Genomic DNA, 26,519 nt, shown 5'->3' on the forward strand with positions numbered 1-26,519 from the left:
GTACTTCTGGCAGGGGCGTGTCCTCTCCCGGAAATGGCTTCACTGCCCGCCGCAGGTTCGGCATGAGCGTCCTTGCGAGGGGCGGCGTGGGGCCGCTGTGTGCGGCGGCCCGCGCGGGTAGGTGTTCGCCACGCCGGAGCTCGGGTTGTGCGGGAAGCCGCCTGGGGCGCCTTCCTCAGTTGCGGGCCCCTGAGGCGCTCCGAGCTGCAGACGAGTCCGGCCTCAGAGCCGGAGTGGCTGTGGCCGTGGGCGCTGTGCGTGCCTGCCGGCGCCTTGTGGCCGTGACTGCGGTCAGGCCAGGAGTCCGCTGTCCGTGCTTCGGGCGCGCTTAGGAGTCAACGCAGCAGCTTCGAAAGCACTCAGGCTGCTTGCGCTTGCAAATACTAAGATGTTTTCATGGTCCCGTTTACTTGTTTTTCGTAGTCACTCCCTGTCTTTGGAGAGGGAAATACTTCAGCTCCGGGAGAGAGCCGGCAGAAACCCAGGTGACACCAATGCTGCGGCATCTTATATACAAAATCAAGGCAACTGGCCCCCTCACTGTGGCTGAGTACATGAAGGAGGTCTTGACCAACCCTGCCAAGGTACGGGTGGGGAGCCCGAGGACCGGGCCCGCTCCAACGGCTTTGCGAGGTGTGAGCCGGGAGGGGGGTGCGCGCAGAAGCCCGAGGGTCCTCAGCTCAGGCAGTGGTGCTGCCTTCTCCAGGGGAAGAGCCATCCCCCCGAAGACCTGGAGATAGCTAAATTAATGTCAGGTGGTTGGTTAGGGACGGATCAGGTCATGGCAGTGCCATGAAGAACGGAGAATAAATCCAAAGCTGTTCAGGAGGCAGTGTAACCGACTGAATTTAGGAAATGAGGGTCAGGATGTCTTTCCTATCTAGGCTGATGGTAGATGATAGTATCATTTCTCCGGGAAAGGGAAATGCAGAAGGACGAGGAGCAGCAGCTGCTTTGAGAGGGACGGGGAGGACAGAGTTCAGTCCGAAATAGGAATCTGAAGTGCAGATGGGACTCAGACGGAAATCTCCAGTAGGCATCTGGAAATATGAATTTAGTGCCTGGAGAGTTGACTGTGTTGGGATCGCATCAGCAAGCAATGGAAGCATGTTCTGGGTTTTCTTCTTGGGAATGGCAGGTCCGGGTCGCTACTGTTTGAGGATCAAACACTGCCCTTGTTCTGTATCCTGGATTTCCTTGTCTGCTCAGCAGAGCCACTTGGTAAAAGCCTGTGGTCCTTTTATTTTAGAATGTTTTACCTTTTGTTGGGTCGAAATATGGTATCTGTGGATTTCTGGGGTTTGGCTTGTTGCTGTTGATGGTGTCCAGAGGTTTAATAAAGATAGGGATCCTTTCATACCTACTTTATGACAAACATCTCTGATAGAGTGAAGGTCCACTTATCATTTATTCATTTATTGAGGCTTCAGAAGTGCCAGACACTATCTCAGGCAGTGGGAATACTGCAGTGGACAGTGAAACATGGCACTTATGTACTAGGGAGGAAATGAACTATAAACAAGGAAACAGGGGCACCTAGGTGGCTCAGTCCTTAAGCGTCTGCCTGCGGCTCAGGTCAGGATCCCAGAGTCCTGGAATCAAACCCCACATCTGGCTCCCTGCTTAGCGGGAAGCCTGCGTCTCCCTCTCCCACTCCCCCTGCTTGTGCTCTCTCTCTCTCTCTCGCAAATAAATAAAATCTTTAGGAAAAAAAAAGAAAACAAACAAGATAATTGTAGATTATCTGTAAGTGCTTCTGAAGGAAAGGAAAGAAAAAAAAAAGGTTGATGGGATTGAAAATAAGTAGTACAGTGGGAGTAGGGGTTGGAAAAGTTCTCTAGGTAGGTAGGTGGCCAGGAAAGGCCAGATGGTTGAGCCAAGGCTTGAAGGTTGGGGTTGGGCCAGGCTGGTAAAGAACTGGGAGTGAGTTTCCAGTAGAGGAAGGGGAAATAAAGCTCAAAAGTTTTTGAGCTGGGAAATGCCTTGGCACATACAGAGAAGAGAAGGGCACTTGTATGGCTGGAGGGTGGTGACTGGGGTGGCAGGTTAATGGTGAGGAAAGTAGTATGAGAAGTTTGGAGAGGAGCCAGTTCATTCAAGGCTTTCATGGAATTTAGATTTTTGTGTTAGTGCAAGGGGAAACCATCAGCAGGTGCATTTTATGCATCTTGGTGATGACATCCAGGTGGAGACAGTAAGTGAGCATTTGGCTGTAAGAGTCTGGAGTTCTTGGGACACCTGGGTGGCTCAGTCGGTCAAGCGTCTGCCTTCAGCTCAGGTCATGATCCCAGGGTCCTGGGATCAAGTTACACATTGGGCTCCCTGCTCCGTGGGGAGCCTGCTTCTCCCTCTGCCCCTCCCCCTGCTTGTGCTCTCTCTCTCTCTCTCTCTCTCTCTGACAAATAAATAAAATCTTAAAGTCTGGAGTTCTTGAGAAACATTGGATATACATATATAAATTTGTTCATCATCTGTGTATAGATGGTGTTTAAATCCAAGGAATCGGGGAGAGTATATTTAGAGAACAGGAGGTTACCCAGGATTAAGCCTTGAATTTAGAGTAGAGGCTTTTTTCCTTTTTTTTTAAATTTTTTCTTCTTTTCTTTTTTAAATCAGCCTTATTTTCTATTTTATTTAAAAATTGGTTTAACCTTTTTTTTCCTTAAAGATTCCATTTATTTATTTGACAGAGAGAGAGAGAGAGAGAGCGAGCGCACAAGCAGGGGGAGTGGCAGAGGGAGAGGGAGAAGCAGGCTCCCACTGAGCAGGGAGCCCGACCCGGGGTTTGATCTTAGGACCCTGGGATCATGACCTGAGCCGCAGGCAGACACTTAACTGACTGAGCCACCCAGCTGTCCCTTTTTAAACTTTTTTTAAATTGAAGTGCAGTTGATAGGTTGTCAGCTTAGTTTCAGGTGTACAACATAGTGATTTTTGACAACTATATCTTATGCTAAACTCACCACGAGTAGCTACCATTTGAGAGTAGAGCTTCTTAACCTAGGAATCTTTGAATAGAAACCGGGGGGTTCTGAAGTTAGATGGGAATAAAAATTACACCTCTATTTGCATTAACTTTTTTCCCACCATTTTTATTGAGAAAGAATTGGCATACATCATTATGTAAGTTTAAGGCATATAGCATGATGGCTTGATTTGCATATAATGAAGTCTGAGGGTTTTTTAACATTTTTTTTTAAAAAAGTTTTTATTTATTCATTTGAGAGAGAGAGAGACAGAGCACAAGCAGGGGGAGGCAGAGGGAGAGGGAAAAACAGACTCCCTGCAGACCCAGAAGCCCAATGAGGGGCTCGATCCCAGGACCTGGAGATCATGACCTGAGCCGAAGTCAGATGCTTAACCATCTGAGCCACCCAGGTGCCCTCCCCCCGTTTTTTTGTTTGTTTTTTTTAAGATTTTATTTATTTGACAGAGCACGCACAAGCAGGGGGAGCTGCAGCGGGAGAGGGAGAAGTGGGCTCCCCACTGAGCAGGGAGAGCCTTACCTGAGCTGAAGGCAGACACTTAAACCACTAAGCCACCCAGGCGCCCCTTGATTTGCATATATTGTGAAATGATTACCTCAGTGGGTTCAGTTAACATCCATCTTTTCATATAGATACAATAAGAAGAAAAAAAGAGGGAAAAAGTTTTTCTTGTGGTAAGAACTCAGGATTAACTAACTTTTCTGCGTATCATACATCCATGTTAGCAGTAGTCATCGTGTTGTATATCCCATCCATACTAGTTATTATATAACTGGAAGTTTGTACCTTTTGCCCAACTTACTCCAATTCTCCCTCCCCCTACCCTCCGCATCTGGTAATCAAAAGTCCAATATCTTTTTCTATGAGTTTTGGTTATTTTATTTTATTTTAAAGATTTTATTTATCCATCAGAGAGAGAGTGAGAATGAGCAGGCGGAGGGGCAGAGAGAGAAGCAGACTCTTCCCTGAGCAGGGAGCCCCTACCAGGTGCCCCGAGTTTTGTTTTTTTTTTTAAGATTCCACATGCGTGAATCCTACAGTACTTGTCTTTCTCTGATTTCACTTAGCATAATGCCTTAAAGGTTCATCCATGTTGTCACAAAAGGCAGATTTCATTTTTTTATGCCTGAATAACATTCCATTGTGTGTGTATATATACCACAAATTTTTTCTCATTAAAAATAGATTATTTAAGTATATACATATATACATATACATACAATGTTATATTAGTTTCACGTGTGCAACATAGTGATTTGACAATTCTGTATACTCACTGCTTACCACAATAAGTGGTAGTCACCATCTGACACCATACAATGTTACAATATTATTGAATATGTTTTGTATGCTGTTCTTTTCATCTCTGTGACTTATTTATTTTGTAACTGGAAGTTCTTAAAATCCCCTTCACCTGTATTGCCATCCACCCATCCATTCACTTCCCCTTTGGCAACTACAAGTTGTTCTCTGTATTTAAGAGTCTGGGGTTTTGTTTGTTTGTTTTGTTTTTTTCAGATTCCACATGTAAGTGAGATCATATGGTATTTGTTTTTTTCCATCTGACTTATTTCACTTAGCATAATACCCTTTAGGTCCATCCACGTTGTCATAAATGGTAAGATTTATGAGTAATATTCCATTGGGGTGTGTGTGTGTGTGTATATATATATATATACCACATTTTTTTTTTAATACTACATCTTTATCCATTCATATATTGATAGACACTTGGGTTGCTTCCATATCTTGGCTATTGTAAATAATGCTGCAGTAAACATAGGGTTGCATTTATCTTTTTGAATCAGTTTTTTCATTTTCTTTGGGTTAATATCCAGTAGTGGAATTACTAGACCATATGGTAGTTCTATTTTTAAATTTTTGAGGAACTTCCATACTGTTTTTCATAGTGGCTGCATCATTTATAGTCCCATGAACAGTACATAAGGGTTCCTTTTTTTCCACATCCTTGTCAATGCTGGTTATTTATTATCTGTTTTTATATTAATCATTCTGACTGGTAGGAGGTGACACTGTGGTTTTGATGTGCATTTCCCTGATGATTAGTGATGTTCAGAATCTTTTCATGTGTCTGTTGGGCATCTGAATGTCTTCTTTGGAAAAGTCTCTATTCAGTTCCTCTTTTTTTTTTTTTTAAGAGAGAGCATGGGCATGTGCTTGCAGTGGGGGGAAGTAAGGCAGAGGAAGAGGGAGTATCTTAAGCAGGCTCCAGTGTAGAGCCCAACATGGGGCTCAACACATGACCCTGAGATCATGACCTGAGCTGAAATCAAGAGCTGGACACTTAACCAACTGAACCACCCAGGCGCCCCCCTCTGCCCATTTTTTATTAGATTTTGGGGGGATTTTTTTGGTGATAAGTTGTATAAATTCTTTATATATTTTAGATATTAATGCCTTATCAGATATAACATTTGCAGATATCTTCTTCCACTCAGTAAGCTGCCTTTTTTTTGTTGATGGTTTCCTTTGCTGTGCAAAAGCTTTTTCTTTTGTTGTAGTCCCAGTAGAATTTTTGCTTTTGTTTTCCTTGCCTAAGGAGACATATTTGTAAATATGTTGCTCAGGCTGATGTCCAGAAGATTTCTGCCTATGTTTTTCTTTGAGGATTTTTATGGTTTCAGGTCTCACATTAGGTCTTTAATCCATTTTGAGTTTATTTTTGTGTATGGTGTAAGAAAAGGGTTCAGTTTCATTCTTTTGCATGTAGCTGTCCATTTGTTTTCCCAACACCATTTATTGGAAAGACTGTTTTTCCCCATTATATATTCTGGCCTCACTTGACATAGATTAATGAACCATGTAAGCTTGAGTTTATTTTCTGGGCTCTCCTGTTCCATTGATCTATGTGTCTGTTTTTGTGCATTACCATTTCTGTTTTGGTTAATACAGCTTTGTGGTATATCTTGAAATCTGGGATTGTGATATCTCCAGCATTGTTCTTTCTCAAGATTCCTTTTGCTATTCGAGGTCTTTTGTGGTTCCATACAAATTTTAGGATTATTTGTTCTAGTTGTGTGAAAAATGCTATTGGTATTTTGATAGGATTGCGTTGAATCTATAGATTGCTTTGGGTAGTATGGACATTTTAACAATATTCTTTCAATCCATCAGCATGGTTTATCTGTCCACTTATGTTGTCTTCAATTCTTTCATCAATGTCTTACAGTTTTCAGATTATAGGTCTCTCACCTCCTTGGTTAAATTTATTCCTAGGCATTTTATTCTCTTTGGTGCATTTGTAAATGGGATTGTTTTTTTAATTTCTCTTTCTGCTACTTTCTTATTAGCATATTAAAACACAACAGATATCTGTATACTAATTTTATATTCTGCAACTTTACTAAATTCATTTTTAGTTCTAATGGCTTTTTGGTAGAGTCTTTAGGATTTTCTACATAGAGTGTCATGTCATCTGCAAATAGTGACAGTTTTACTTCATTCTTACCAATTTGAATGGCTTTTATTTCTTGTCTGATTGCTGCAGCTAGGACTTCCAGTACTATGTTGAATATAAGTAGTGCAAGTGGACATCCTTGTCTTGTTTCTGGGAACTTAGAGGAAACGCTTTCAGTTTGCCACTCTTAAGTATAATGTTAGCTGTGGGTTTGTTATATATGGCCTTTAAAATGTTGAGGTCTGTACCCTCTAAACCCACTTTCTTGAGGGCGCTTGGTTGGCTCAGTCAATTAAGTGTCTGACTCTTGATTTTGACTCAAGTCATGATCTCGGGGTCGTGAGATCGAGCCCCACATTGGGCTCCATGGAGGGTGTGGAGCCTGCTTCAGAGTTTCTCTCTCCCTTTCCCTCTGTCCCTCACCCTGCTTGCATGCTCTCTCTCAAAAAAAAAAAAAAAAAAAAGATAAACCCACTTTGTTGAGAGTTTTTATCATGAGCAGGTGTATTTGCCAAATGCTTTTTCTGCATCTATTGAGATAATCATATGTTTTTTATTCTTCCTATTGTTAATGTATCACATTGATTAATTGGTGAATATTGAATCACCCATGTTCCTGGAATAAATCCCACTTGATCATGGTGAATGACCTTTTGATGTACAGTTGAATTCAGTTTGCTAATACGTTGTTGAAGATCTTTGCATGTATGTTCACAATGTCTTTGTCCAGTTTTGGTATCAGGATAATGTTCTGCTTGTATAATGAATTTGAAGGGTTTTTTTTGTTTTTTTTTTTCCTCTTCTGTTTTTTGGAACGGTTTGAGAAGAATAGGTGTTAACTTGTCTTTAAATGTTTGGTAGAATTCAACTGTGAAGCCTTCTGGTCCTGGACTTTTGTTTGTTGGGAGTTTTTTGATTGTCAGTTCAGTTTTGTTACTAGTAATCAGTCTGTTCAAATTTTCTATTTCTTCCTGATTGATATTTGGAAGATTTTGTATTTCTAGGAATTATCCATTTCTTCTAGGTTGCCCAGTTTGTTGGGCAATTTTTATAGTATTCTCTATTTAGAGAGCATAAGCGGGGGGTGGGCGGGAAACTGGATAAGGGAGAGAATCTAAAGCAGTTAAGCAGGCCTCATACCCAGAGCAGAGCCCAATGCAGGGCTCGATCTCATGACCCTGAGATCATGACCTGAGCTGAAATCCAGAGTTGGACACTTAACCAGCTGAGTCACCCAGGCTCCCCAATATATTGTATTCTCTTATAATTCTTTATTTCTGTGGTGTTATTTTTCCTGTTCATTTCTGATTTTATTTATTTATTTATTTTTCTTGATGAGTCTGGCTTAATGTCTATCATTTTTGTTGATCTTTTTAAAGAACCAGCTCTTGATTTCATTGACCTTTTATATTGCTTCTTTAGTCTCTGTTCCATTTATTTTTCCTCAAATACTTATTATTTCTTTCTCTTTCTATTAACTTTGTGCTTTGTTTTCTAGTTCCTTTAGGTGTAAGGTTAGATTGTTTTGAGATTTCTCTTGTTTCTTGAGGTAAGCCTATCACTATAAACTTTCCTCTTAGAACTACTTTTGCTGCATCCCAAAGATTTTGGACTGTTGTGTTTTCATTTTCATTTCTCTCCATGTATTTTTTTATTTTACTTTGATTTCTTCATTGACCTATTGGTTTTTTGGTTGCATATTTCTAGCCTCCATGTGTTTGTTTTTTTTCAGGTATTTCTTGTAATTGATTTCTAGTTTCATACTGTTACGGTTGGAAAAGATGTTTGATTTGATTCCAGTATTCTTAAATTTATTGAGACTTGTTTTTTGGTTTAATATGTGATCTGTCCTGGAGAATGTTCCGTGTGCACTTGAATGTGTATTCTGCTGGTTTGGGATGGTATGTTCTGTGTATATCTGTTAGGTCTATCTGGTCTAATGTGTCTTTTGAAGCCATTGTTTCCTTGTTAATTTTCCATCTGGTTCCTCTATCCATTGATGTAAGTGGGGTGTTAACATCTCTTACTGTTATTATATTACTGTTTCTCCTTTTATTTGCTTTATGTATTTAGGTGCTCCTATGTTGGGTGCATATATATTTACAGTTATATCCTCTTGTTGGATTGATCCCTTTTTCATTATGTAATGCCCTTTGTTTCTTCCTATGGTCTTTTTTTTTTTTTAATTCATTTGAAACAGATACAGAATGAGAGACAGAGCAGGAGCAGTGGGGAGAGGCAGAGGAAGAGGGAGAAGCAGACTCCCTGCTAAGCAGGGAGCCCGATATGGGGCTCAATTCCAGGACCTGGAGATCATGACCTGGGACTAAGGCAGATGCTTAACCATCTGAGCCACCCAGGTGCCTCCTATGGTCTTTGTTTTAAAGTCTGCCTTGTCTGATAAAAGGATTGCTCTTCTGGCTTTTTTTTTTTTTGCTTCTGTTTGCATGGAATATCTTTGATTTCTTCACTTTCAGTCTGTGTCTTTAGGTCTGAAGTGAATCTTTTGTAGGTAGCATATAGAAAAGTCTTGTTTTTTTATCCATTTAGTCACCCTGTGTCTTTTGATTGGAACTCTCAGTCCACTTAAAGTAGTTACTGATAGATACATATATTTATTGCCATTTTATTCATCATTTTCTGTTTGTTTTTGTAGTTATTCTCTGTTCCTCTCTTTTGCTATCTTTCCTTGTGGGTTTTTGACTTTAAGTGTTATGCTTGGATTCTTTTCATTTTTTGTATATCTATTACGGGTTTTGATTTGTGGTCACTATTGTGTTCATATATAACATCCTATGTGTATAATAGTCTGTATTAAGTTGATGTGGCTAAAATTTGAGCATATTCTAAAAGCACTAAATTTTTACTCCTCCCTCCACATTTTATGTACATGAGGTCATATTTTACATCTTTTATTTTTTTTTAGCTGAGCACAATGTCCACTTTTTAAAAAAATTTTATTTTATTATGTTAGTCACCATACATTATATCATTAGTTTTTGATGTAGTGTTCCATGGTTCATTGTTTGCATCTAACACCCAGTGCTCCATGCAGAATGTGCCCTCTTTAATACCCATCACCAGGTTAACCCATCCCCCCACCCCCCTTCCCCTCTAAAACCCTCAGTTTGTTTTTCAGAGTCCATAGTCTCTCATGGTTGGTCTCCCCCTCTGATTTCCCCCCCTTCATTTTTCCCTTCCTACTATCTTCTTCTTTTTTACTGTTTTTTAACATATAGTGTATTATTTGTTTCAGAGGTACAGGTCTGTGATTCATCAGTCTTACACAATTCACAGCGCTCATCATAGCACATACCCTCCCCATTGTCCATCACCCAGCCACCCCATCCCTCCCACACCCCACCACTCCAGCAACCCTCAGTTTGTTTCCTGAGATTAAGAGTCCCTCTCTGGTTTCATCTTGTTTCATTTTTTCCTCCCTTCCCCTATGATCCTCTGTCTTGTTTCTCAAATTCCTGATATCAGTGAGATCATATGATACTTGTCTTTCTAATTGACTTATTTCGCTTAGCATAATACCCTCTAGTTCCATTCACGTCGTTGCAAATGGCAAGATTTCGTTTTGTTTTGTTTTTTTTTTAAAGATTTTATTTATTTATTTGAGAGAGAATGAGAGAGAGCACAGGAGAGGGGGGAGGGTCAGAGGGAGAAGCAGACTCCCTGCCGAGCAGGGAGCCTGATGCGGGACTCGATCCCGGGACTCCAGGATCATGACCTGAGCCGAAGGCAGTCGCTTAACCAACTGAGCCACCCAGATGCCCAAGATTTCATTTTTTTGATGGCTGCATTATATTCCATTGTGTGTGTATACACACACACACACACACACACACACACACACCCCTCACATCTTCTTTATCCATTCATCTGTTGATGGACATCTTGGCTCTTTCCATAGTTTGGCTATTGTGGACATTGCTGCTGTAAACCTTGGGGTGCACGTACCCCTTTGGATCACTACATTTGTATCTTTGGGGTAAATACCCAGTAGTGCAATTGCTGGGTCGTAGGGCAGCTCTATTTTCAACTTTTTGAGGAACCTCCATACTGTTTTCCAGAGTGGCTGCACCAGCTTGCATTCCCACCAACAGTGTAGGAGGGTTCCCCCTTCTCTGCATCCTCACCAACATCTGTCTTTTCCTGAGTTGTTAATTTTAGCCATTCTGACTGGTGTGAGGTGGTATCTCATTGAGGTTTTAATTTGGATTTCTCTGATGCCGAGCAATGTTGAGCACTTTTTCATGTGTCTGTTGGCCATTTGGATGTCTTCTTTGGAAAAATGTCTGTTCATGTCTTCTGCCCATTTATTGATTGGATTATTTGTTCTGTGGGTGTTGAATTTGATAAGTTCTTTATAGATTTTGGATACTAGCCCTTTATCTGATATGTCGTTTGTAAATATCTTCTCCCATTCTGTCAGTTGTCTTTTGGTTTTGTTGACTGTTTGCAAAAAGCTTTTTATCTTGATGAAGTCCCAATAGTTCATTTTTGCCCTTGCTTCCCTTGCCTTTGGTGATGTGTCTAGGAAGAAGTTGCTGCGGCTGAGGTCGAAGAGGTTGCTGCCTGTGTTCTTTAGGATGTTGATGGATTCCTGTCTCACATTTAGGTCTATCATCCATTTTGAGTCTATTTTTGTGTGTGTTGTAAGGAAATGGTCCAGTTTCATTCTTCTGCATGTGGCTGTCCAATTTTCCCAACACCATTTGTTGAAGAGACTGTCTTTTTTCCGTTGGACATTCTTTCCTGCTTTGTCGAAGATCAGTTGACCATAGAGTTGAGGGTCCATTTCTGGGCTCTCTATTCTGTTCCATTGATCTATGTGTCTGTTTTTGTGCTAGTCCCATACTGTCTTGATGATTACAGCTTTGTCATAGAGCTTGAAGTCTGGAATTGTGATGCCACCAGCTTTTCTTTTCTTTTTCAACATTCCTCTGGCTCTTTGGGGTCTTTTCTGGTTTCATACAAATTTTAGGATAATTTGTTCCATTCTTTGAAAAAAGTTGATGGTATTTTGATAGGGATTGCATTAAATGTATAGATTGCTCTAGGTAGCATAGACATTTTCACAATATTTGTTCTTCTAATCCGTGAGCATGGGACGTTTTTCCATTTCTTTGTGTCTTCCTCAATTTCTTTCATGAGTATTCTATAGTTTTCTGAGTACAGATTCTTTGCCTCTTTGGTTAGATTTATTCCTAGGTATCTTATGGTTTCGGGTGAAATTGTAAATGGGATCGACTCCTTAATTTCTCTTTCTTCTGTCTTGTTGGTGTATAGAAATGCCACTGATTTCTGTGCATTGATTTTATATCCTGCCACTTGACTGAATTCCTGTATGAGTTCTAGCAGTTTTGGGGTGGAGTCTTTTGGGTTTTCCACATAAAGTATCATATCATCTGCAAAGAGTGAGAATTTGACTTCTTTGCAGATTTGGATGCCTTTTGTTTCTTTTTGTTGTCTGGTTGCTGTGGCTAGGACTTCTAATACTATGTTGAATAGCAGTGGTGATAGTGGACCTCCCTGCCATGTTGCTGACCTTAGGGGGAAAGCTCTGTTTCTCCCCATTGAGAATGATATTTGCTGTGGGTTTTTCATAGATGGCTTTTATGATATTGAGGTATGTACCCTCTATCCCTACACTCTGAAGAATTTTAATCAAGAAAGGATGCTGCATTTTGTCAAATGCTTTCTTTGCATCTATTGAGAGGGTCTTATGGTTCTTGTTCTTTCTTTTATTAATGTATGACATTGATTTGCAGATGTTGAACCAACTTTGCAGCCCAGGAATAAATCCCACTTGCTCATGGTGAATAATCCTTTTAATGTACTGTTGGATCCTACTGGCTAGTATTTTGGTGAGAATTTTTGCATCCATGTTCATCAGGGATATCGGTCTGTAATTCTTCTTTTTGATGGGGTCCTTAGTTTTGGGATCAAGGTAATGGTGGCCTCATAAAATGAGTTTGAAAGTTTTCCTTCCATTTCTATTTTTTGGAACAGTTTCAGAAGAATAGGTATTAATTCCTCTTTAAATGTTTGGTAGAATTCCCCTGGGAAACCATCTGGCCCTGGGCTCCTGTTTGTTGGGAGAGTTTTGATTACTGCCTCAATTTCCGTACTGGTTATGAGTCTGTTCAGGTTTTCTATTTCTTCCTGGTTCAGTTTTTGTAGTTTATAGGTCTCTAGGAATGCATCCATTTCTTCCAGATTGTCTAATTTGCTGGCATGTAGTTGCCCATAATATGTTCTTATAATTGTTTGTATTTCTTTGGTGTTGGTTGTGATCTCTCCTTTTTCATTCGTGATTTTATTTATTTGGGTCATTTCTCTTTTCTTTTTGATAAGTCTGGCCAGGGGTTTATCAATCTTATTCTTTCAAAGAACCAGCTCCTAGTTTCATTGATCTGTTCTACTCTTCTTTTGGTTTCTATTTCATGGATTTCTGCTCTGATCTTTATTATTTCTCTTCTGCTGGGTTTAGGCTTTATTTGCTGTTCTTTCTCCACCTCGTTTAGGTGTATGGTTAGGTTGTGTATTTGAGACTGTTCTTGTTTCTTGAGAATGGCTTGTATTGCTATCTACTTTCCTCTTAGGACTGCCTTTGTTGTATCCCAAAGATTTTCAACAGTTGTGTTTTTATTTTCATTTGTTTCCATGAATTTTTTAAATTCTTGTAATTTCCTGGTTGACCCGTTCATTCTTTAGTAGGATGCTCTTTAGCCTCCATGTATTTGAGTTCTTTCTGACTTTCCTCTTGTGATTGTTCTAGTTTCAAAGCATTGTGGTCTAAAAATATGCAGGGAATGATCCCAGTCTTTTGATACCAGTGAGACCTGATTTGTGACCTAGGATATGATCTATTCTGGATAATGTTCCATGGGCACTAGAGAAGAATGTGTATTCCGTTGCTTTGGGATGGAATGTTCTGAATATATCTGTGAAGTCCATTTGGTCCAGTGTGTCATTTAAAGCCTTTATTTCCTTGTTGATCCTTTGCTTAGATAATCTGTCCATTTCAGTGACGGGGGTGTTAAAGTCCCCTACTGTTATTGTGTTGTCAATGTGTTTCTTTGATTTTGTTATTAATTGGCTTACATAATTGGCTGCTCCCATGTTAGGGGCATAGATATTTACAATTGTTAGATCTTCTTGTTGGATAGACCCTTTAAGTAGGATATAGTGTCCTTCCTCATCTCTTATTTTAGTCTTTGGTTTAAAATCTAATTTGTCTGATATAAGGATTGCCACCCCAGCTTTCTTTTGATGTCCATGAGCATGGTAAATGGTTTTCCACCTCCTCACTTTCAATCTGAAGGTGTCTTTGGGTCTAAAATGAGTCTCTTGCAGGCAGCATATCGATGGGTTTTGTTTTTTTTATCCAGTCTGATACCCTGTGTCTTTTGATTGGGGCATATAGCCTATTTACATTCAGGGTAACTATTGAAAGATATGAATTTAGTGCCATTTTATTGCCTGTAAGGTGACTGTTACTGTATATTGTCTCTGTTCCTTTCTGGTCTATGTTGCTTTTAGGCTCTTTCTTTGCTTATAGGACCCCTTTCAATATTGCTTGTAGGGCTAGTTTGGTGTTTGTAAATTCTTTTAGTATTTGTTTGTCCTGGAACTTTTTATCTCTCCTTCTATTTTCAGTGACAGCCTAGCTGGGTATAGTATTCTTGGCTGCATATTTTCTCGGTTAGTGCTCTGAATATATCATGCCAGTCCTTTCTGGCCTGCCAGGTCTCTGTGGATAGGTCTGTTGCCAATCTAATGTTTCTACCGTTGTAGATTACAGACCTCTTGTCCCGAGCTGCTTTCAGGATCTTCTCTTTTTCTCTCAGACTTGTAAGTTTTACAATTAGATGTTAGGGTGTTGACCTATTTTTATTGATTTTGAGGGGGTTCTCTGTGCCTCTTGGAGTTTGATGCCTGTTTCCTTTCCCAAATTAGGGAAGTTCTCTGCTGTAATTTGCTCCAGTATGCCTTCTGCCCCTCTCTCTCTTTCTTCTTCTTCTGGGATCCCAATTATTCTAATGTTGTTTCGTCTTATGGTATCACTTTTCTCTCAAATTCTGCCCTCGTGATCCAGTAGTTGTTTATCTCTCTTTTTCTCAGCTTCTTTATTTTCCATCATTTGGTCTTCTATATAACTGATTCTCTCTTCTGCCTCATTTATCCTAGCAGTTAGAGCCTCCATTTATGATTGCACCTCATTAATAGCCTTTTTGATTTCTACTTGGTTAGATTTTAGTTCTTTTATTTCACCAGAAAGGGATTCTCTAGTATCTTCCATGCTTTTTTCAAGCCCAGCTAGTATCTTTATAATCATCATTCTGAACTCTAGTTCTGACATCTTACTAATGTCCGTATTGATTAGGTCCCTGGCAGTCGGTACTGCCTCTTGTTCTTTTTTTTGAGATGAGTTTTTCCATCTTGTCATTTTGTCTAGAGGAGAATAGATGAATGAGAGAACAAAATGCTAAAAGGGTAACAACGACCCCAGAAAAACATACACCAAACAAATCAGAAGAGACCTGAAACCAGGGGGAAAAGAAAGGGAAAGAAAAAAAAAGAATATGATCAGGTTGGTGAATAGGTCAGTGCCAAACACTAGATTTTGGGCATATTTTGGTCTGTTAGAAGAAACAGCTTCCCAAAATTTTAAAGAAAGAAAAACTTATATATGTATAAAAATAAGGGTAAATACAATGAAGGGATGAAATCTGACTGTAAAGATGAAAATTATAAAAGATTTTATAAAAGTAATTGATAAGTTGGTTGAAAAAAGAAAGAAAAATTTTTTTAAAAAGTGGGGGAGAGAATGTGATCAGGCAGGAGACTAGAACAAAGCCATACACTAGAGATTTAGGGTATATTTTGGTCTGTTAGAAGAAACTGTATCCCAAAATTTTAAAGAGAGAACAACTTATATATATATACAAAAAATAAGGTTAACTACAATGAAGGGATAGAATATGACTCTAAGAATGAAACTTCAAAATAGATTTTAGAAAAACGAATTGGTAAGATGTTGGTTAAAAAAAGGAAAAAGAAAAATTAAAAAAAAAATAAAGAAAATTTGAAAAATTAACTTTGAAGGACTAAAGAATCATGGGGAAAAAAGCCATGAATTCTATGTGCTGTATTCCCCTAGTGCTAGAGTTCTGCAGTTCTCATTGATTGGTAAACTGGGTCTTGGCTGGATGTTCTTGCTGATCTTCTGGCCGGGGTTGGGGCTGTTGTCGTAATTCTCCAATGTTCTTTGCCAGTGGCGGAATTGCCCCACCCTTGCCGGGGGCCAGGCTAAGTAATCTCGGGTTTGCTCTTGGTAGCTTTTGTGCCCTGAAAGATTTCTGTACAGCTTTGGAGGACGAGAATGAAAATGGCGGCCTCCTAATCTTGGCTCTGGAGGAGCCAAGAACTTGGGGCCCCACTCCTTAGTGAGCCCCCAGAGAAAAGCAGTCAATCATTCCCGTCTCCAGCCGCACTCTGTGCCCACCTGGCCTGTGACCGAGTGTTTCTATCTCTGGCACCCGGCCCCGTGTGGAGTCTCCAAACCCAGCAGATCCCGGTGGTGCGCTTCCGCACCACTCCTCCCGGGGGAGGAAGGGGAGTTTCCCTGGATCTGCCACTTGTTGGGTCCCTGCTGGAGGAGCAATGGCCCGACTGTGCCATGGATCACAGTTTATGGCAACCCCAAGCTGAGAGCCCACTCCTCGGCTCCATCTCTGCAGCCGGCTTCTCTGCTCTGCTATGTGGGAGCTCTGCCTCATTCAGGCACCCCCAGTGTTTCTGTGACCCCGAGGGTCCTGAGACCACACTGTCCCAGTGAGCGTTCCACCTCCCCCTTAGCCACTGGAGCGATGTCCCTCAGCAGAGCAGACTTCTAAAAGTTGCAGTTTTGTGCTCTGCTGCTCTATTACTTGCCAGTAGCCAGCGGACAGAGGCTCCCTTTCCCCGTGGTCTATCTTCCCAAATATCGTTGCAGATTCACTTCTCCACACGTCCTACCTTCCAGAAAGTGGTTGCTTTTCTGTTCAGAGAGTTGCTGCTATTCTTTTGTTCAATCTCCTGTTGAGTTTGTAGTTGTTCACAATGGTTTGATACCTATGTAGCTGAATTCCTGGGACCAAACAAAATTTAGTTCTCCTACTCATCCGCCATCTTGCTCCTCTCTCATATTTTACATCTTTTAATTTTGTGTATCTGTCAACTAATTTTTGTACATATAATTGATTTTACTCCTTTTGTGTTTTAACCTTGATTGTATCTTTGTAATAAATGAATCTATTATCTTTGGTATATGTTTGCTTTGCCTATGAAATTTTTTGCTTTTGTAATTTCCTTTTAGTTATGGCCCCCCCCCCTTTTTTTTTTCCCCCCATTCAGAGTATTCCCTTTAACATTTCTTGTCAGGCTAGTTTGGTGTTGATGAACTCCTTTAACTTGTTTGGTAAACTCTTTGTCTCCCCTTCTATTCTGAATGATAATCTTGCTTGGGTAGAGTATTCTTTCTTGAGGTTTTTTTCTTTCAATGCTTTTAATATCAGTGCCTTAAAATCATTCCTTTCTGGCCTTCAAAGTTTCTGCTGAAAAATCAGCTCATAGCCTTATGGGATTTCCCTTGTTTATAACTGTTTTCTCTTGCTCCTTTTAAGATTGTCTCTTTATCGTTATTTTTTTGCCATTTTAATTATTTTGTGTCTCGTGGACCTCCTTGGGTTCATCTTGTTAGGGGTTCTCTGTGCTTCCTAGATCTGGATGTCTGCTTTCTTCCCCATATTAGGGAAGTTTTCAGCTATTATTTTTTTAAATAAGTTTTTTTGCTTTCATCTCTCTCTCAGCCTTCTGGTACCCCTAATAATGTGAATGCTCTTAATGCTTGAAGATGTTGCTGAGTTCCTTCAACTTATTCTCATTTTTTAAATTCTTTTTTCTTTTTGCTGTTTAGCTTGTTTGCTTTTCTTTACCCTTTCAGATTGCTAATCTGTCCTGCATCCTCTAATCTGTTGATTCCCTCTAGTGTTTTTTCATTTTAGTTATTCTTCAACTCTGACTGGTTCTTTTGAATATTTACTAGCTCTTTGTGAAGTTCTTCCTGCATTCATTTGCTCTTTTCTCAAGTCTGATGAGTAGCTTTATCACCATTACTTTGAACTCTTTATCAGGCATATTGCTTATCTCAGTTTCATTTAGCTCTTTTTCTGTGATTTTTGTCTTATTCTTTCATTTGGGACATAGTCCTCTGTCCCCTCATTTTGTTTAACTCTCTGTGTTTTTATCTATGTATTAGGTAAATCAGCTACATCTTCTGGTCTTGAAAGTAGTGGCCTCGTGTATAAGAGGGTCTACACCAACATTTGTTGTTTCTTGTGTTTTTAATGGTGGTCTTTCTAATAGGCATGAGGGATATCTCATGGTTTTAATTTGCATTTCCTCATTAGCCTCTAACTGAAATTTAGCATTTCTCTTATTATGAACATAGGAAATAATCACTGGCATCAGTAATACCAATGATTTTAGCATCCATGGAAATCACTGATATTGTCATATACCAGTAGTGATCATAGGTATCTGAAAATACATTGTGTTCTTCCATACTTTAAAACTTTGTTACTTATTAGACCTCAGGCTTAGCTTTATTAATGTATTTATAAGGATGCATATATGTTACTATATCACAAGTTTGTTTTTTAAATATTGGATGAATGTTTTTCAGTTTTTTGGAGGGAGGGGTAATCCTGTGTGTTTTAAGTCCTGCATTTAAAAACATTCTATGAAGGAATACATAGTCTTCATCTACCAGAGTGATTCATAATGTGCCACAAAAACACCACTGAAATGTTCACATATGAAGGGAAAGAGAAAAGCTAGAGAGGAGATGCTGTATGAAATGAAAACAGTTTTTTTTTTTTTTTTTTTTTAATGGGAGTGACTCAAGTATATTTCTGCTGCTGAGAGAGGGAAGTTAAAGTGTTTAGAGAAGGGGGTGGTAACGAGATCCTGGCCCATGAGAGCTGTGTGAGGAGAGGCGATGATTCAGAGCACAGGTGGCGGGATTAGGTTTGGATAAGAGCAGAAGGTAAAGGCATTTTATCTTCAGTTCTGAGGAATGAATGGGAGCAGGTGGAGACCAGGTGGAGGCCAGGTGGGGTCAGGGTGCTGAGTAAATCCTATTTTATAACATTCTTTACTTCCTTTATGGGCAGGAGTCTAGGTCACCTACTGAGTAAAGTGGTGGAGGAAGGGGCTTGAGGAGCATAGGGAATTTTTTAAGAAAGAATTTTTGAGTATGTCTTGACGTTTAGACAGTATGCTAAAACTTGGGATAGGAGGGTAAATAAGATGGTCCTCTACACCAAGTACTATGCCTCTTGGTGAGGAGCACAGACATATAAATAAATTAACACATAAAAGGAAGCAGTGCAATTAGTATGAGGTTGGAGGGCTGGAGGAGGAGGTTAGGGAAGCTGGCATTTGAGCAGATTCAATTTTATTGAGTATAAGATTGCCAGGGAGAAATGAGAAGGGAGAAAGGAGAGCATTTGCAATGGCATGGATGTATGGACAAGCAGGGCTAATTAAAAAAAAAAATTATGGAGATATAAATATTCATTTATAAAAATGCATAAATCACAGGCACATAGCTTCATGAATTTTCACAAAGTGAATACTCCCACATAACGAGCACATAGGTCAAGCAACATCATCACCAGGCGGGGCTAATTTGAAACAGTGAGCATTTGGGGGAGGAGGCTGGAGGGAGGGGCAGGCAAGGTCTTACTGTGTTGGGTTGGGGAGCAGGGTGGGATGGGAAGATGTGGGATGTGAAGATGGACATGGCATGGCTTTTGCCTTTATGGTCAAGGAGTGGTCATGTTTCTACCTGTTCCGCAACATGACTGGCACTTTGTAAAGTTTGGGTTAAGTTGCTGTGTTTATCTTGTTTATTTAGAAAAGAGAGAACTTTCTTACCAAAGGATTATGTTATTGTATACATCATATAAGATTTTGGAGGGGTGGTTTAAAAGGCTTATTTGAAAGTTAATTTGTTTTCTCTACTTTCTCTTTTTACTCAGGGATATTATGTGTACCGTGACATGCTAGGAGAAAAAGGAGATTTCATTACTTCACCGGAAATAAGTCAGATCTTTGGGGAGGTAATATTCAATGTAAACTGTAAATGAAAGCAGATCAAGTTGTTCTTCTATAATATAGCGTTTTACAGCTTGGTTTTTGTGATTCAAGTTTTCTTTCTTTTTTCTTTTTTTTAGTTTTCATTTTTAATCATGCTGAAGGAATAGAGAACAATGGAGGTCTAAAGAGAGAGATAAGTGAAGAAAGAGAGAAAAGATGCAAAACACTAAGGCATTAGTGGGGAGAGACACACTCTACAGCCCCTGCCCAAGATTGCACCATAGTTAGACAGAAGTCCCCTGTGAGAAATTCTGAATTCTTCTTAGGAATTCTAGTTCGTTGATTTCTGCATAAAAACCCCTTGATAAATTTAGATATAGGAAATAGTACAAAAAAGGAAATAGAATCTAGGTATTAAAAAATGTTAATTATGCCTAAAAAGCCACGTAATTATTGAAATCATATGAATATGAAGAAGTGGCATAATCCTATTCCACGTGTTTATTTGCTTTCAAAGACTAACACCTTCCTGTAAGTGATATCCTCTTACCTGTGTTATGAGACCTCTTATAGGGGGACTGCCTTTTAACTGTTTTCTCCTGTTATTAAGCTTTCTAAGTGGTGTCTTTTGTAATGTAGTCTCTGTGAAGCTCCTGGGTGTGCATACATACATGTACATATTAAGTAACATACATACGTACATACATTGCAAACATTTTGCTTTCTGGCATAAAGTATGTATTTATGTTGAGTTTTATATTGTGGTATACTTTTATATTTTATAATACTTCAGTGTAGTTTTTTTCTTTGTCACAGCTGCTAGGTATATGGTTCATTAGCGAATGGATGGCTACTGGAAAAAATGCAGCTTTCCAACTGGTGGAACTGGGCCCAGGCAGGGGTACCCTCGCAGGAGATATTTTGAGGGTAGGTAATAAAAGAATGGCTTTAGATCCTCACGTACTCACTTGAATCTTTGTTCTTTTGACTTGTTTGCAAACTCCATTGATTTCCTTGGCTTTTGGTCCTACCTCCTTAACAATCTCTTTCTCAGCTGAAGTACAATGTCAGAATAATACAATGAATTGTAACTTGTTGTCTGTTTGTAATCTAAAAAATGAGGGTGGGAGAGAATGAAAAAGTTTAGAACATTTAGAAGACATTATGGGAGAGTATATTTGTCTTCTAAGTAGGAAAAGTTTTTGAATTATATGAAAAGCAGAAGCCATAAAGGAAAAGATGAATAGAAGGATAATTTCAACTACATTAAAGAATTTTTTTTTTTAAGATTTTATTTATTTGTCAGAGAGAGAGAGAGAGCACAAGCAGGGGGCGCGGCAGGCAGAGGGAGAAGCAGGCTCTCTGCTGAGCGAGGAGCTCGATGTGGGGCTCGATCCCAGAACCCTGGGATCATGACCTGAGCTGAAGGCAGACGCTTAACTGACTGAGTCACCCAGCTGTCCCAAATTTTTTGTTCTTTAAAAAAATTAGGAACTTCTGTTCTTCAAAGACACTGTAAAGAGAGGAACAAGACAAGCCGCCACAGAGTGGGAGGAGTTATTTGCAATACATATAACCAACAAAGAACTGGTAGTTAGAATACATAAAGGATTCCTTTCAGTTGTTAGGATGGTGACATATAACTCGATAGAAAAGTCAGGCTAAAGATGTGAACAGGTCCACCATGAAAGAGGAAATCTACATGGCCAGGAAAAACCAAAAAAATGCTCAGACTGGTTGGGAGTCAGGGAAATGAAAGTTAAAATCACAGTGAGATACTACTATACCCTCAAAATGAGAAGATTTGGCAGCACCAAGGGTTGGTGAGGATGGGGAGATGTGGCACACTGGGGACTCTCATACGCTGTTTGTAAGAGTGTAATTTGGCGTAAGCACTTCGAAGTGCTTATTGGGCATCATCTGCCAACGTCAAAGTTCTTATACTGTTTGACCCAGTGGTTTTACTGCTAGGTGTATGCCCTATGGGAATGAGTGCATATACGTACCAGGATACATGTACAAGAAGACAGCATTGTTTAGAATAGCCAAAAAACTGGAAACAACCCAGACGACTATCAGTGGGAAAATAAATCAATAAATTGTGGTACAGTCATACAATGGAATGCCAAGTGTTGTGCAAATGCATGAAGTCACAGCAGAATGCGCGATATTCAGATGAAACTCAGCAAATGTTGAGTGAAAACAGCAATTTGTACAAGAATTCGCATCATATGATTGTATTATATGAAATCCCCAAATAGCATTAAACAATATGCGTTTGGTGATACAAACGTGTTCAGTAACATTTATAAAGAAAAAGGAAATTATAAACTCCAGATTGAGAACAATGGTGACCTTTGACAGTGAGGGAGGACATGGGGGCTCCAATGGGAAGGGTCAGGTCACTCTCCTTTAATCAGCTGATATTTTTCCATGTATTGTTCTTTCTTCCATTCTACCTAAGATTTTCTAAAAACATTAAAAAGGAATGTTTAAAGTACATAATAAGTACTTGTATTAAACTTTTGTTGTTATACTGTTTTGGAATCCAGTGGTCTTTTTTAGTTTATCTTAAGTGTATAAAATAAAACACATATTCAGTATACATTTAAATGCCTTGATGCTGTATGATTTTTGCTTGAAATTAGGAATCGAAGGCTTTTAATTTATAAATCTGACAACCTTGATTATATCATATTTGGAAGGTGAAAGAAACCAACCACTGATTTAGGTTTCCGGGGCTCTATTTTATATCTCTTTAAATTGGCAAAGTCATTTGAATATAAAATATTTGATAAGGTTCTCAAATAATACCATCTTGTTTCAAGTACTTTAAAAATCAAGCCCACAGCTCTTAAAATGTATAAAGGATGCTTCCCTAGATCCAGTCCTTAGAACCTTAAAAAGCCAAAGAATTTAAAGGAATGTTAAGAAAATAGACAAAGACATATTTGCAGACTTGTTTTCATCTCTTGATCATAATTTCTGAAGGATTTTTCTCTTGGGAAGTTTTTCTATTTGTAGTTTCATTTCAAAACAAAATTTGGAAAAATCATCTTGTCCTTATTATCAGCCTATACATGCATATTCAGATCTCCAAAGCAGGAGGCAAATCACCAATGAAAATTAAATTCAGATGAAAAATACTATTGATGTACTTTATGCTTTGGCATTGAATTTTTAGCATTAAAATATTGATAAAGTATTAGTATATTCCTTTTTTCCTCATGTTTACAACAGTTATAAAAATGTGTGTAGCTAAGAAAAAATTAAAAATGTGGAAGAATTACCAAGTTAAACTGTCAAGTTTTTAGAGCCACTCAAATTTTATTTCCTGAAGATACAGTTTAAACATCTCAAAGATGAGATTATTTCATAGACATAGCAGCTTTATAAAATCAAGGGTATGTATACAATTTATTTTCTTGTTTTCTTTTTAGATCCCTTAATCTGCTTATTTATTGGATGTTAAATATTTAATTTTATTAATCAATCTAATTTTTATCATTAGGAAACCAAATTGTGTACTGTTCATCTTTTATGTGGACAATGTATAATAATGGATAGGTTATGATTCTCATAGACTGCTGGAGAGTGGCTTGTGTGAAGAACAAATTCCTCCAAAACCAAATGTTATTCCTGTAACATGAGCAAATTGTTAAGGTAAATGGTTAGAAAAACCCCAAATCTGCTCAACACTTGCATTTTTCCCTTTTTTTGTCTTTAAGAGTCTCATGCTCTACCGACTGAGCTAGCCAGGCACATCCTTTTTTTGTTTTTAGGTGTTCAGTCAGCTTGGATCTGTGCTGAAAAACTGTGACATTTCAATACATCTGGTAGAGGTGAGCAGAAAACTGAGTGAGATTCAGGCATTAACACTGACTGAAGAGAAGATACCACTAGAGCGAAATGCTGGATCCCCTGTGTATATGAAAGGTGTTACAAAATCTGGGATTCCAATCTCATGGTACCGAGATCTGCATGATGTTCCAAAAGGTAATTCTTTTACACGACGTAATGAAATCATTTTGATCGCATCCCATCCCAGCAATGATAGGTGACCAGAGCCACAGAGGACACGCTAATAGAGTTAGTGCTGCCAGGTCCCTTCCTCATAGGGAAGAGCTAATCCTTTTCTCGAAAAGAGCATTGTATTAGAAAATAACATGGCTAACAATAGGAGCAATGAATTTCCTGTGGTTTTGCAGAAATGACAGTGTCGATCTCTGTTGTACCTTTTAGTTTTTCCTGACCCCTAAGAAAGTACTGATGCTGAAGCAGCCCCAGGCAGTGGGGCCTGACGGAAGCAGGGTTAGGCGGGTTTAGTTTAACTGTCTCATCTTTTGAACATTCTTGCTGGCCTTTTGGGGGGATGGAAAATCCCTGCACCGGACAAGCGTCCTGTGTTGATGAGTCCCTGCTCATACCTGCAGGGGTGCTCAGCTCTCGGGGAAGCCACTTCAGCCAGCCCCGGGCTCAGCTGTCTCAGAGATTTTAGCAAGTTCAAGGCCTCTTTGAGCTAACCAATTTGAGTTCTGATTTCTTTCATGCCTGGTGAGGGATAAAAGTTTAAACTGATAATTGCGATAGCCTAGCTGTCTGGTCCTGCTGTGTGGGAAATGAGAACAGTAATGTTCTTTTGTCTGTTCTGCAGAGTAGGTGAAGATGTGAATGAGGTGGATGATTCTCTGTAGAGATGGCTGTGCAAACACCATGGATTCCTACACGGAGAACCAGGCGTTTTCTTTTTGTTCGTGTTCAAATGAATGAATCAAGTATTGCCTTAAAAATGCTGAAACAGTTTTTTTCTTCTGTTTTTAAATAGGACACAGCTTTTATCTAGCACATGAATTTTTTGATGTCCTTCCTGTGCATAAGTTTCAGGTATTGATGGGCTAAAGTCATTAATTGAATAACAAAGGGCCTTATGTTGTAAGAAAAAACATTTATGGTTGTTGAAGTTATTGTTGAAGTTAACTACATTTGGAATTCTGATGAATAGAAATAATTGAAAAGCAAAAGTGAAGTATTAAGTAGAACCTTCATTCTCTTAGGATAACTAGTAAGAATGCTTAACTCTCCAGGGATAAAGATGTGCGCAGATAGAAGATGGTAAATGGCTAAAGTACAAGGAAGGGTTACATTTTAGCAAATAGCTTTAATATCCAAAGATTAAAATGTTTCCTCACTGAAGTTGAAGTGAGCACATTTAAGATTTGGTGGTAATGTATGCGCACCGTAGTGTCTGAGGCTAAGAGCATGTATTGATTTGTTAGCAAAAGCTTCCGATTCATCCTTCACAGTCTGTTCTCCATTATTGGGAGCACTTGCCATGCGCTCATTTTATCCCTATGGCTCTGCCTCTTATCCAGCCAACACCAGTAGTTTGCGCCTTCCAGTATTGCCTTGAAATAATTTTCAGTGGTAAAGTACTCTGTAAATGTTAGTCATCTGTCATATATGGTAGGGGGAGAAAAATAGTTATTTTTAGTTAGAGGCAATTCTGAGAAAAAAACTGGTAAAAATTTGTTTTTATGCATTATTTTGTGTTTAGAAAACCCCACAAGGATGGCGAGAAGTATTCATTGATATCGATCCACAGGTTTCTGATAAGCTGCGGTTTGTTTTGGCGCCTTGTGTCACACCAGCAGAAGTCTTCATACAAGTAGGAAGTTTTTCTTCTTAGTTTATTGCCAACCAAATCTTCATAGTCTTATTTTCTGAGTTCCTGTTTTAGCGTTCCTTGACAGGGGCAAGGGGAGAGTTGCTCATAACATGTGAGGTGCTTTTTATTAGTAGTAAAAAGTGCAGAGGATCTCGAATCAGGAGCCTGGTTCAGATTATCTCTGGACTGCGTGACCTGAATGTAATGTGAGAAGGAAGTTAGTAAGCGCTTGCTCAAGCAAGTCCCTTACCTTCTCCCTTTCCCTCAGTTCCCTGTGGCACGGTCAGAGTATCGTCTACCTGACCGGAAGAGCTTGAGGTCTGTGAAAACAATTATTTATTGAGTACTTTGTATGTATTACTCTGAATTTTCTCATTTAATTCTCAAAACAACTACTGTCAGAATGGTACATTTACTGCTGCTTTCTGTTGACCTCAAGGAATAATCATAAGAGCCTTTCTATCTTGGGGTCATGTTTAGGGGTTCAAAAAACCTTTTACTTGTCAGGAATGTTTGGGCTTTAGATTGCTTGTTTTATTTATTTTTATTTTTTAAAATCTTTTAAAGAATGGTGATAATTTTTAATAGTTTACAGCTATAGTATCAAGTCTTATATGTGTAAATATAGTTACAGACAATATCCAATTGGCAAAATATCTACCTCTAGACAGACAAAAAATATCTTTGCAACTAAATTAACTAACAGCTTCAAGTAATCATGAAGAAAAACAGAAGCTGTGGTAATTTTTCATCTAAAGTGACTATGGCCTATATTAGGGGCTCTTGGGTGGCTCAGTCGGTTAAGCATCTTGCCTTTGGCTCAGGTCATGATCCAGGGACTTGGGATTGAGCCCCACAGCGGGAAGTCTGTTTCTCCCTCTCCCCTCCCCCTGCTCATGTTCTCTTCTCTCCCTCAAATAAATAAAATCTTAAAAAAAAAAGTGACAATAGCCTATATTAAAACATTCTTACTGTAAGCGTTCAAATAGTTATGAAAGCCTTGTCTCATAACCTAAAAATATAACTTTAATATACATTTTCAAAACTAACAAAAATATTTTAATTATAGAGAGGTAAAATAAATAAGATTATGCTTGCTGAAAATCAGTCATGACATTATGTATGTATTTGGGGACTTTGTTGGTAGCCTGGCCTTTTAACAATAAAAAAGTGAAATTCATGAAACCTTTCTAAGAATCTACATATTATTCTAATGCAAATTACATATAAGTATATGGGGTTTTCATTCTGGATGAGCAATCCATTCTCTTTTTTTAAAAAAGTATATCCC

General features: G+C 39.0%; 1 protein-coding gene across 2 annotated transcripts in view; it reads left to right on the forward strand.

Moving 5' to 3' along the window:
- The first annotated feature begins 9 nt into the window (after positions 1-9).
- NDUFAF7 (NADH:ubiquinone oxidoreductase complex assembly factor 7) overlaps positions 10-26,519 on the forward strand; it is a 61,572-nt gene continuing 35,062 nt past the window's right edge. For both annotated transcript variants that reach the window (XR_004678481.1, XM_035000918.1), the window contains exons 1-7: positions 10-117; positions 424-584; positions 19,506-19,586; positions 20,380-20,490; positions 23,346-23,559; positions 24,389-24,447; positions 25,118-25,228. Coding sequence is in view for 1 of the 2 variants with exons in the window: in XM_035000918.1 (XP_034856809.1) it covers positions 63-117; positions 424-584; positions 19,506-19,586; positions 20,380-20,490; positions 23,346-23,559; positions 24,389-24,447; positions 25,118-25,228 (792 nt within the window). In the remaining variant the exon portion in view is untranslated. The remainder of the gene's footprint in view (positions 118-423; positions 585-19,505; positions 19,587-20,379; positions 20,491-23,345; positions 23,560-24,388; positions 24,448-25,117; positions 25,229-26,519) is intronic.

Source organism: Mirounga leonina, unplaced genomic scaffold, assembly GCF_011800145.1.
Source record: "Mirounga leonina isolate KUSES-001 unplaced genomic scaffold, KU_Mleo_1.0 Mir_125, whole genome shotgun sequence".
NCBI classification, from domain to species: domain Eukaryota; kingdom Metazoa; phylum Chordata; class Mammalia; order Carnivora; family Phocidae; genus Mirounga; species Mirounga leonina.